This window comes from Lissotriton helveticus, chromosome 5_1 (assembly GCF_964261635.1).
Source record: "Lissotriton helveticus chromosome 5_1, aLisHel1.1, whole genome shotgun sequence".
In the NCBI taxonomy this organism is placed as follows: Eukaryota; Metazoa; Chordata; class Amphibia; order Caudata; family Salamandridae; genus Lissotriton; species Lissotriton helveticus.
The window spans coordinates 1,376,232,541-1,376,244,955 of record NC_136065.1 but is presented as its reverse complement, the minus strand read 5'-3'; the positions used below and the strand labels follow the sequence as shown (position 1 = coordinate 1,376,244,955).

General features: G+C 45.5%; 1 protein-coding gene across 2 annotated transcripts in view; it reads left to right on the top strand.

Annotated features, from left to right (window-relative positions):
- The window catches only part of TEAD3 (TEA domain transcription factor 3), a 375,738-nt gene that overhangs the window by 313,482 nt on the left and 49,841 nt on the right, over positions 1–12,415 (top strand). For both annotated transcript variants that reach the window (XM_078644325.1, XM_078644324.1), the window contains 2 exons: positions 4,120–4,181; positions 4,842–4,975. In XM_078644325.1, coding sequence (XP_078500451.1) covers positions 4,120–4,181; positions 4,842–4,975 — 196 coding nt within the window. The remainder of the gene's footprint in view (positions 1–4,119; positions 4,182–4,841; positions 4,976–12,415) is intronic.

Genomic DNA, 12,415 nt, shown 5'->3' with positions numbered 1-12,415 from the left:
GAGTTACTCTATTGCTCAATCTAATTTAACCCTTAATCATTAGCTCTTCCCCCACAAGAAGGAACAAATTGAAGATAACTGATTAGTGCATCATCAAACACTCCGAATATGCCAACACAGCTTAGCACTCAATACTCAAAGTGAACGTATATACAATCATTGTGTACTAAAAAAGAAGAACAGAACATATTACTCTGCAACTGTGAAACATTATATATGCAGACTAAATGTATGTATGGTAACATGGATGTTATTTATGATCCATATTATTGAAGATCGGATCCAGTGATCCCTTGTCTAAATCGCGTTATTCAGTAGCAGACTCTGGATAGCCCTGAAGTCATATATAATCGAAAGGTAGAGCCAGTAAACCCAGGTCTGAATACCATTTTTATGAAAAAAGAAACACTGGGTAACGAAGCTCTGCATTAAACTGCCAAGACAATTCAATTATCAAAGCCCTCAGAAGCACTCTCAATGTATATGACCAGAAAATAGTGCTGCTTAACGCTCCCCCTGCCTACCTGTCCGTCGGTTGCATCCCGGTTGTTATTCCTAGCTCGCTTCAGCGAGCGCTTGATCAATGAATGCGGGTAGTGTCTCTCTGCCAATTGCTTGGACAAACCCTTGGCATGATGCTGGAAAGATGTCTCAGTGGAACAGTTTCTCCGTAAACGGAGAAACTGCCTGTACGGCAAATTGTCTCGGAGAGCCTTCGGATGTTGGCTCTCATACTGTAGTAGGGAGTTTCTCACCATAGGCTTCCGATAAAGCTCGCTCTTCAATCCTTCGGGGGTAGCGTAGATGGAGAGGTCAAGGAAAGCCAGTCTTTCTTTGTGTGTTGACACAATATCACTTCTCCCTGGGCTCTTCATATTTAGTTTCCAGTGGTTGAGGGGCACTTTAAAACCTAATACTAACAGATCTTCTCTGGAAACTACAAACAACATTTTTATGACGTCATTTTGTAGTTCTCTAACTTCCGCAATTTTGCGGTGTAGTACATCGAACACGCTAGAGATCTTCGTTGTTATTGTCGTCCCAAGGAGAAGAGCCAACTGGTGGTCTCCATTGTATAACAGTTTGGGCCAGTCTACAGCAGCTTGGGCCAGTCCTTAGGCGTTCCTTGAGGAAACAGCAACAAAAAAATTTGGAATCATGAGGCTAATCACAGAATGAGCGCAGTAAGAAAATAGTCCCCTTGGTGGTTTCTTTAAAAACTAGTGTCTGCCGCCGTCTGTTGCCTCCCCCAAGACTCAGGACAGTGTTGAGGCAACGACGGACAGGTAGACAGGGAGAGCATTAAGCAGCACTATGTTCTGGTCATATACATTGCGAGTACTTCTGAGGGCTTTGATAATTGAATTGTCTTGGAAGTTTAATGCAGAGCTTCGTTACCCAGTGTTTTTTTTTTAATAAAAAATGGTATTCAGACCTGGGTTTACTGGATCTAACTTTCGATTATATATGACTTCAGGGCTATCCAGAGTCTGCTACTTAATAACGCGATTTAGACAAGGGATCACTGGATCCGATCTTCAATATTATGGCTCATAAATAACATCCATGTTACCATACATACATTTAGTCTGCATATAGTGTTTCACAGTTGCAGAGTAATATGTTCTTTCTTCTTTTTTAGTACACAATGATTGTATATATACGTTCACTTTGAGTATTGAGTGCTAAGCTGTGTTGGCATATTCGGAGTGTTTGATGATGCACTAATCAGTTATCTTCAATTTGTTCCTTCTTGTGGGGGAAGAGCTAATGATTAAGGGTTAAATTAGATTGAGCAATAGAGTCGCTGTACGTGAGCAGTGCTATATGTTCCCCTCTATCCGCCTTCTCTCTCCACAGAGCGGGGCCTCTAAATCCTGAGCAAGGTCCAGGAGAGGTGAGGTCCAGTCCCCGGTCAAGCTGGGTGAGCATCTAGACCATCTAAGTATTTTTTATTTAATTACAGGAACCACACTAGAAAGAGTAAATGCACGATATAATCTTCAAATATTTGCTTTATTTATTCTGTTACAGATGCCATCTGCATTCATTGATGCGGAGGATTAGTACATAACAGGTTTTATTCATTCCAACCTTTATAGATTGTTTTCTTTCACATATATTTGTTTGATCCTAACACTATTATATGCAGTAGCAATCTTTGAGAGCAGAGGCCCTGACGAAAGCCTAGGGATTATTTGCACGACTGGCTGACACATGTTGGCCCTTTTTGGCAGTTATTTGCTTATACTGCCCTTTGCACTGTTCTGTTTTTAACTAGGGGATGTGCTCATATTTCAATAAAATGTGCATTATTTTTGGTCACATAACTCTATTTTAACTCACCACATTTTTTGTGTTTTGCACTGCACTTTCTCTTCTCTTTTGCAATCAACTATTTAGTTGTTGTCTGACAAGTGACTGTGGGCAAGATCCAGCCTACCATCACTGGAATGGTAGTACGTCTCTATGATCAAGAGACACACCATTTGATTAACTGGACGACCAAATGATAACACTGATCACAAGGTTAAGTTGATGGCAATCCAGATACATGAGCTTGGATCTTACCACTTATCACCTAAGTGTTCTCTTCCTTTTATGAGTTCCTTTATTTGGGTTTCTTTTGTAACTTGGGTACTAACTTACCACCGCGAAGTTTAGATTGACCCGCCATCATATGGGCTTTTAGACCCCCGGTTCTTTTTGTTTATTACATGTACTATTTAGGGATGTGAACCTGGGCAGGTCTTTAAAATTTCCCTATGACCCTTCCCCCCTCGTTATTGTTGTAGTATGAGTACAATTATGCCAAATGGCTAAGAATGAGAGTTGGAGACATGAGCAGTACGCATGCACCTTCTTACGTCTTGCCTACAGACCGTGTTTAGCTATCTTTTGCTTACCATTGGTTGGCTTCGTGTCACTCGTTTGATTGCTTCTTATTCAATGGCTTTCCTTCCTCTTATTGAGTTTGTCCATAAACTCAAAGCAGCGCCAGCAAAACCAATGATGCCACCAATTGGAAAAGTCAATTGGCATTTGAAAGGGGAGCTCTGTTGGTATTGCTAGTCCTTGATTAATGGCAGGGATGCTACTTACATCTGTACAAATGCACTTCACAAGGACGCAAGTGGAGGCAGAATGAGGATTGTAGTCCTGACTACACCAGATGTCCCCTATGTCTGTTAGGCTAAACGATGGCAACATTTTGAAGAGGGGTTCTTGCCATCAGTCCCTCCTATGCCATGGTCTGTTCATGGTTCGGACCCTAGGCAGACTGGCAACATGAGCATGGAAGGGTGATAAATGAAGCACTTGTTAGGTTGCTACCCTGACCTTCTGGTTTAACGACGCCGAACCCCACTCCTATACTGTAGCCAGTGGTACTCGCACTCGCTGGCACCGCTGCAATGCCCTTTGCTATTCATGGTGCTTCCTTTGTTACCTATGTTCATGAATCCTGTTGCTGGAGTGGTAGCCAAACAAAGCTCCTAGGATTTTGCTCACATTCTGTAATATCCACTTTTTGCTCTTTCCCGAATCCCTCAGTGACAAATAAGAGTTTGTTGACGAGCTAACGGCAGGAAAACGGGTCAACCTTGTGATTTCATCCAAGGTTGAATGATTTTACTTTTGCTGCCCCCATCATTTATGCCATGGGTTCTGGCAAACATTTTTCCAGGGGCCGAAATATTTGGTATTTGGTGTGACCGAGGTCTCTACTAATGCAGCAAGAGGGGTGTAAAGGGGGGGCAGGGGAAGCGAAGCATGTACATCTAGTGGCTGAACTAAATTGTGAAACTAGACCACCTGGGGTGCAGTACTCCCTAGTTTCTTCCTTTCTTTAACTGAAATGAACCTTTGAATAACTGCTTGCTGATTATTTACTATTTTTTTTATGTTGGTGCTGAGTCCAGTTAACGGCAGCCCAATGCTGCTGTTGCCCAGGCGGTGCATGTAAAGGTTAGGAGGGTGGCATGCAGCCCGAGCCGTATCACTGATTTATTTGAATCAAATCCCATCTGTGATGTGAGGTTGCAAGCAAGACAGTAACAAAAGATTTTGAGCAGGAGACTTGTGTTCATTTAATAATTCATTTTTTTCTTCTTTTTTCAGCATTAAACCATTTGCACAGCCAGCCTTCCCCATCCAGGCACCTATGCCTCCTTCCCTCAGCAGTAAGTGGGGGATCAAGCCTCCCTCTCTCAGCAGTAAGTGGGGAATCAAGCCTCAATTGATGAGAAATATGTTGCCTTATTGTGTAAGGGGGGGCTGAGCACCAGGCCACTGCAGATAATGGTTCAGGGGCATTAAGCGCCTTCCCTTTGCAAGAAGTGGGGAGAACAGGTGACTGTCCCTCAGCAGTGTCAATAACTCGTAGATTCATTCGGCCTATGGTAGCATGCGGATCAAGTCCCTGTCATAGTCAGTAAGTGGGAGGGAGGGTGGTCTTAGCCTTGTGCATTGGAAGTAAAATAGATAAATTAGTAATTCATGCCTCTCCTCCCTACAGCAAGGAGGATGGTGCTCCTTGCCATAAATTAAGTGGAATATGAATATGCATCTGCAGTAAATATTATCTGTCATGTTTTCCCTCTTAAGCAAGGGGACACTAGAGTCCTCCTTGCTCTGGAGAAAACAGAAATTCCATTTTATTCCTCTGCATTATGTAGTGAGATAAAGCTTCCTACCCTATTCCTCCGAATGGATCAAGTAGTCTAGCCACAGAGAAGCTGACCCTAAGTCTGACACTGCTCCAAGGGTCCCTTGAGACACCAGAAGATGTCTGCTTCCAGTACCTCGTCCTACAGTTTACATGGGTTTTCTTGACTTCACAGGTTACGAGCCCCTCGCCCCACTCCCGCCAGCTGCCTCTGCCGTTCCTGTGTGGCAGGATCGCACCATCGCCTCCACGAAGCTTCGCCTCTTGGAGTACTCTGCGTTCATGGAGCTGCAACGCGACCCTGATACGGTAACAATCATTTCAAGGAGACCTCCTCCAGTGTCTGTCTGCTATTTCACCCCACCCTAGTTTTGGCATAATGCACTAAAATAGGAGAAAATATTGGCACTTTAATTCCTCAAACTCCTTTATATGCAATTGTATTTTGAGGTACAATCATGCACCTAAACAACCCACACACACATTCGATGTCTGCCTCTCCATATGTTACACTCTCCGTCTCAATTTCTTTTAAATCATCTATCTCTGTTAGTAGGCGAATGTCCTCAGCCTGGTATACCGCCATGCACCCCTGACTAGAGTGACCCTATTGCATGTGAAACTGTCACCTTGACCAATTGTCGGCTCTGCCAGTACAAAAATCTAGCATATTCACCGAGGCCTTGTCCTGTCCATGGTAAAGTCAAGGTCCAGAATCTTTTCTGTTACCTGGAGGGATGCACCCTCTCTATTGAAGACATAGGACTACGGTCTATTTCCTGGGTTGTTGACCAAAAGCAGTTGTGGCAGCGTTCCCATTGCCCTTTTCTTTTTTCGAGGAGGTGTGGCTTACTGGTCTCACTCATGTAAAACTTCCACTTTCATGTAACACCCAAACCCTTGTGCTGACATTCTGTTTGCTTTTTAAGTTCCTTTGTTTTGCACATCATGCCACCTCCGATTATTTTCTGAGAGTGATCAGGCAGCTGATTCACCTACCGCGCGGATGAGGGATATGTGATTCAGCTGCCTAATCGCTCTCGGAAAATATACTGAGATCAGGCACACCACGTACTCAAAGGGGCCCATTCCTTTACTTAGGAGGGTCAACAGTATCGAAATATCAACCTACAGCTGGAAGTGTAAGCGTGTAAATTGGTGAGATTACCAGAGTTTCTGCTGTTCTTCACATAGGTGGGGACCAAATTCTATCACACACTCAGGATTCCCACAAACAGCGAAGACTCGGTATTCTATTGTAGGTACTGATGAAATGCCTCTTCATCCTGGGCCACGGCAGAGGCATGAAACATGTCGACCATAAACCTTAATTGATTTAATCTCACATTTGTATAGCACCAAAGAAATGCTGGTTCTTCATAGTAAAAATTGGAATCATAATTCCTCCTAGTTTCTCGCACATTTTTTTATTTTGACATACTCTTTATCACCTATTATACAGAATGCAAAGTAGCTATAATCAATTGTAACTCCCTTCATTTCAATCTTCCTATACTGACACTGGGACTCTCACCTCTTTGACCAGACGTTTACACAGTCTGTTGCTCACATAGTGTGCTAATTTATCAGCTGGAGACAACTCTGAGGAGCGGGGATGGTAGGTCTTACGGTTCCAGCATATTCTAAATATTCTTATCTGCTCGACCCTCCGGTTTCCTAAACTCTAGTCCTGTCAATTTGACCCCTGTATCTGTGCTACATGGTGGGCGGAGATGAGCTTCATCATCAAGATCCACTTCGGTATCTTCTGACCTATCCCTGTTATCTGGACGCCCAAGTGGGGAAAGCTTTCTTCTGCAACCAGTGGTTGACCAGAACCATCCTCTAATAGCGAGGGAGTAGGGTTTAGTCCCTGTTTTTCTTATTTTTTTTCTTCTTTTTCAAAAGACCTACTTTGTGTTCCAAGGTGTCCTTTTTCCTCATATGTGGTTCTGGACCTCCCTGCGTTGTTGCAGAGGCCGCCCCCGAAAGGGGCCTCGAGGGCCGGTGCCGTAATGGCCGCCCGAGCCCAAAAAGGAACGGATCCTGTTTGCGCTGGTCAGTGCAGCGTGACGAAAAGCGCCCAAGGCAATTTCTCTCCTCCCCCATCCCCTCCCCAAGAACAAAGGGAAGAGGAAAAGGGGGTGTGGGATATAAGGTAACGCTCCCCCTGGGCAGCTCACCTTTTACACCAGGGAGCTGGGAGAGCGGCACCAAGGTTTTTTGAGTCCCACCCACCCACACCTACAACAGCAGCGTCGCAGTGCTGGCAGGGACGAAAAGAACTAAGGGTGCACCGATTAGCGATGGACACACTCCCGGGAGTAAGGCCATGCACTTTTTGGATGCCTCAAGGCTGAGTGAAGTAGGCTAACAAAAGGGTTAGCAAACGGAGACGGCACTCGCAGCCCAGCCCCTGCCGGTCGGCAGGGCACAAAAGAGTCCAACATGGTAGCGCGCTGAGGCCTAACTCATGGAGGAGTCTACCCCCCATGCGGAGAGCGCAAGGGGAGCGCAAAGCCAACCCAACGGGGCGGAAACAAAAGGTGTATTGGTTTGGTTATGGAAACACACCGACAGGGCGGTGTGTAGAAGGAGGGCCACTCACTCTGGGATGCCTTCACGGCTGGGTGAGTACGCCTGACAAAAAATCAGGGTAGCACATGGAGACGGCACTTGCAGCCCAGCCCTTGCCAGACGGCAGGGTGCAGGAGAGACTAGCAAGGTAGCAAGTTGCAGCCTGGCTCCCAGTAAAGGCTACCCCCGACACGCAAAGGGGCGTGGGAAACAACAAAGAACAATCTACAAGCTGTCAGGGTGATTTACGACCCTAGGATAGGCAAATGAGGAAAAAGACAAACCAGTGATTTATGGCCAGCCGATGATTTATGGCTGAGGATTTATGATGCCCATGCAGAATGATCTATGACCACAGAATGATTAATGATGGAAAGATTTATGACATCCAGATGATTTATGACAATGATTTATGATGCAACAAAACGATGACAGAATGATTTATGATACCCCGATGATTTATGACCTACGATTTCTGATGTCCAAATGACTCTGACTAATAACAAATTGTGATAATGTATGATAATGATTTATGACCCCGGCCTGAGAAGGTGTCCAGGGGAGTTGTACAAATATGACGTTTGTTATGAGTAATAAACTGAGGCCAACAACCCCCACAAATACAATGACTGTTGGCTGTGTGTAGTAATGCAGATACACAGGTATGGTATGGCTCCTGGAATGGGCACAGTGCGGCTGTTATCTCGGTACAAGATGCCTGGGGTCTTCCCCAACGAGGGTGGGTGAGGAGGGAGTTCAGTGACTGAGCTGCCGCCAGAATTATTGGTCTTCCCATGGTCTCTAGTCTGAGCATTCTGCTCTCTAGCAAGGAATCAAATGCATCCACCAGTTCCTCATCCAGAGCAAAAACACTGCTCTTAAGATCTCCTCCCGGAGATCACCATTTGAACACCCTGCCTTTGAGAGCAGGGTCAATTAGCAATACTCTGCCATGAAAGGGTAAAACAGGGCCTCGCTGAGGAGCCCCACCTACAAAGGTCCCAATGGTGACCCCCTCACAAACACTCATATATATCACAGGGTGCAAAGGGAGGCCTACCCCTAATATCAACACTGGCAGAAAACGGTGTCCCGTGCACCGTTCATGCTCACGATTTAGCTAGAAACGGGGCTCCGAGGTAGCGCTCAAAATATGGGCTTCACTAATGCCCAGAACGGAGAACTGCTGGCTAGAGTGACACCCACTGGTGGACTAAAGTGCAACCACACCCAACTGAAGAATGGAGTCCGCCCGCCAACTGTGCATCAGTGCTCCAACTGGCCAATCGAGTGCACACAGGGTGATAGAAATGCTTCACGTGACCTAGGCAGGCGTGTCAAAATACTGGAGAGTTTGACGTAGTAACCTGCCCTTATTCACTGGGTGATGCCAGCAACAAATCCTGAGGGAAAAACATGATTTATCAAACATCAGAAATTGAATAAATAACTATACAATGGCGAAATACCCAAATAAAAGAAAAAAAATTTGCTTCAGGGACAAAACCCTTTTAGCAATATAACAATTGTTAAAGAAAGCATTTGCTGGCTGCTGAGCAGCTAAGAAAAAGGAAGTGCTATTTCTTGAGGATTGTTATATTAGAACTGTAATGAACTGATCTGGATTAATGCTGCTTTTTTAGAGACTCCTGGGACTTGTAGTCATCTAAGTTGATATAATGTTATGTATGGTTGTCTGCTGAGTTAGTAAATTAAGTAAGAAAAGGATAATCTGTGCCTCCTGTCTAGCATGAAATGAATTTTAATTTATAACTGTAAACGGAAAATCGTATTGATTCAAACGTTCTGTAAATCTCTGTATATAGAACCCTCTCTAACATTTGCTAGGATCAGCTATTTAGAAAAAGAGAATTTTTGTAAGGGTCCTACAGTAGAAATGAAAACATCACAGATATGTGGGTCAGTAGGACAGAGGCGTACAGTTCAAATTTAATTGGTCAATATAATAACTAGTTCTACTGAGTCATGGCCTGTTTTAAGGGCCTCCTCAGAAGGCACTGCTAACGTTTGAGAGTCATTTGAGGGTGGTGGAGTGCAAACGTTTCTGGTTTCCAGTGGAAGGCCTGCTCTGTATCCACCTACATGAACTATGGGCCATCTTTGTTGCCCTGAAGGCTTTCTTGCCATCAGTCAGGGGGAGGGTGATGCAGGTTCTCATGGCGTCACTACCACCATGTGTTACTGCAACAAGGTGGCGTGGGGTCCGGTGCTCAGAGGTCTGCGACTTTGGAGGTGGCTGGAACACCAGAACATCTTCCTTGTCACCCAACCACCTTGGCAGGGTCCTAGAATCCAGAACGGACAAACTGGGCTGTTGTCATCTGGTTGAGCATGAGTGTCCTCAACATTCTGAGGTGAAATACTGTGTATTTAACCAGTGGGGAGAAGGCTAACTAGATCTTTTAGCCATGGTCAAGAAAGCGGTCAGCTGTTTTGCATGTTGGAGTTTCCATAACAGTCTATTGCCTCGGGTTCTGAAGAAGATCTAGAACGACCATGTGTAGGAAAGTAGGATCTGCTTTTATGGTTACCTCCACTTTTTGCCTGGTGTTATGCTGTTTCTGACGGTATACACCCGTTACAACGGATCTTTTACTCCGCACTACCATTACAACGCGACTTTTACTCCGCATACCATTACAACGCATTGCGCTGGGGGGCGCTCTAGGATAGGGAATAAGTATAATTTACTATCCAACACCTTCCCTAGGGTCCACGGGGACTGGAGTTAGAATAGTAAATTATACTTACCACTATCCAGCGCCCCAAGGCGCTATGCGTTGTAACGGTATGCGGAGTAAAAGTTGCGTTGTAATGGTCTGCGGAGTAATAGTATGCGTTATAACGTCATACATCCGTTTCTGACTAGTCTGACTGGGATTCTGCTAATCAATACCCCAGTTTCTGTATTTTCTCCCCTCAGTTGGTTATGGTGAGTACTTGGGTACATCCCAGATTGGCTACTGTTGTACCATTATAAGTCCCTAGTATATGGTACTGAGGTACCCAGGTCATAGGTACGCCAGGGGTCTCCCATGTGCTGCAGCATATATTATGCCTGCCACGAGAGACCATTGCAGCCTGTGTAAACTGGTGCTAGCACCACTTACAACAGATATAGGTTTCCCTATATCTGAGGTCACTGCACTTAAAACCTATAACTCACCCCTAAGGTAGGCCTATCAATCCTGAAGGCAAGCTGCTCGGTTCTAAGTGTGAGGGTGCCCCTGCATGAGCAAGACAACCCTACAACCTTCGGAGTCCATTCTCCCGGGTTGTAAGTGCATCAGCCATTACGATATATTGAGTGGCCATGCGTCATTACAATGGTGTAAGATATGAAGTCCACAGAAGATAAGTAAAAAAAAAATGGAATTTTTTATAGTAGTGGCACAGCGCATCCACATATATCAAAAGAAAGGTAGTAACTGACCGTCTCAGAATATGAAACATGAAACGCATGCTGTACACGCAGGTACCTGGTTCCATGTTCTACAATAAGAAAAAGAACAAGAAATAAAAAGAAGGTGAGATAGAAGGCAAGATGGAATGTAACAAATGGCTAACTCTAAACTGGATGTAACGAACGCTGTCATGTTTAGTATCAAACATGTTGGAATCATAGGTATGATTCGATGCACTGTAAAGATGCTCGGGAGGCCCTAAGTGCCCCCAGTACCAGTCTTCTAGACCCGGACAGCACAACATGGCTGCTGCCGACCAGAGTCACGATTCTGCCCTGCTGCTGTTGAGCCAAGCTTGAGCAGGGGAAGGCAAAACAATAGGTATCCTGTCACAGGGAGGTGTGACCACCTTCCAGACAGGGTTTGGTGTATTGGGGCCGGGTGGGAGAGCTTGCCAGTGCCACTCAGTCTCCTGGAGGGGCACATTTGGTGTCCTCTTTGCATAGTCCAGTTGAAACCAGCTCGGGGAGCCATTGGCTCCCGCTCTGGCGTGAAACAGGACAAACGACATGGGAGTATCCTCCCCACTGTCCAACACTCTGCCCTAAGAGGGAACCCTGAATCGTCCCAAGCCTTTCGTTAGGGTACTTACGGGCTTACCTGTAGGTGGGTCCCTAGATTCATCGTGGGACAAGATTCATATCAAGACACCACTTCAACTGTCAGAGCACTCTGGACTTCTCTCTGGTTATCCAGACTGCGACTGGGAAGACTCTGCTGCTCCTGGTCTTGTCACCCTACTCGTCCGCTACAACAGGAACTTTCCAAGGCCTGTGGACATCCCAGACACCTGAAGGAATCTCCCTTGAAGTGAAGGAGTCACTTCCCTGCATCTGCAGGTACTGCAATGAAGCTGATCGGTTTGCTGAACCTGGGCTCCCACGGACTCCAAAAGGCTCAGGAACACAGGTAGTGGTTCTTCACATCCCTCGAGGCCTGCTCTCACCAAGTTTGAGACCAGTATCCCATGACGAAGCCGCAGGAACCGAACCCCTGTGCACCGTGTCGACTTGCTGTTACAAAGGCTTGTTGGCTTCCTTCCGTCTCATCTTGAATACTCCTTTGGGTTCCAATGGCACTTTCGCCTTCTCCAGCTGTGGCATCTTCCCGAAGTCCTCCATTGAGTTTGACTGCAGTTTTCGATGCCACTTCACACCCATGCACCCTTCTTCCCTGCTGTGGGCATCCTGGTTCCTGAAGTATACACGGGTGGGGTTACTCTCCAACCTTCTGTCTTCCACTGTGTTTCTTCAGGGTCCACTAGGAAGGGTCCTTTGTCTTTAAAATTGCAACCGTGACTTACCAATTGACTTGTATTGAGCCCGCGGTTGTGTTCTCACTCTGCACACAGCCTACGTGGGGTCCCTGGTTACTTACTTCAGGTGGTTCCTTGGGTCCCCGGCACTTCTATGTCTTCCGTGTATAGTCTTGACTTGAGTCGTGGTTCTCATACCACTATTTTAGAATATGGTTTGGTCTCCCCCTGGCAACCACTATGTATTTGTGCTACTTACCTGTTTTCATTGCAAAGTATTGGGTGTATTTTGTATATCTCTGGATAGGAGATATTTGTATGTTAGTGAGATAAATACACTGTATGGTTCTTTTTCACTTGATCTATACCAATAAGATTATGCTCTGGTAAAACAAGCTGCTTTACACTCCTTCTGGACTAAGCCTGGAGGCT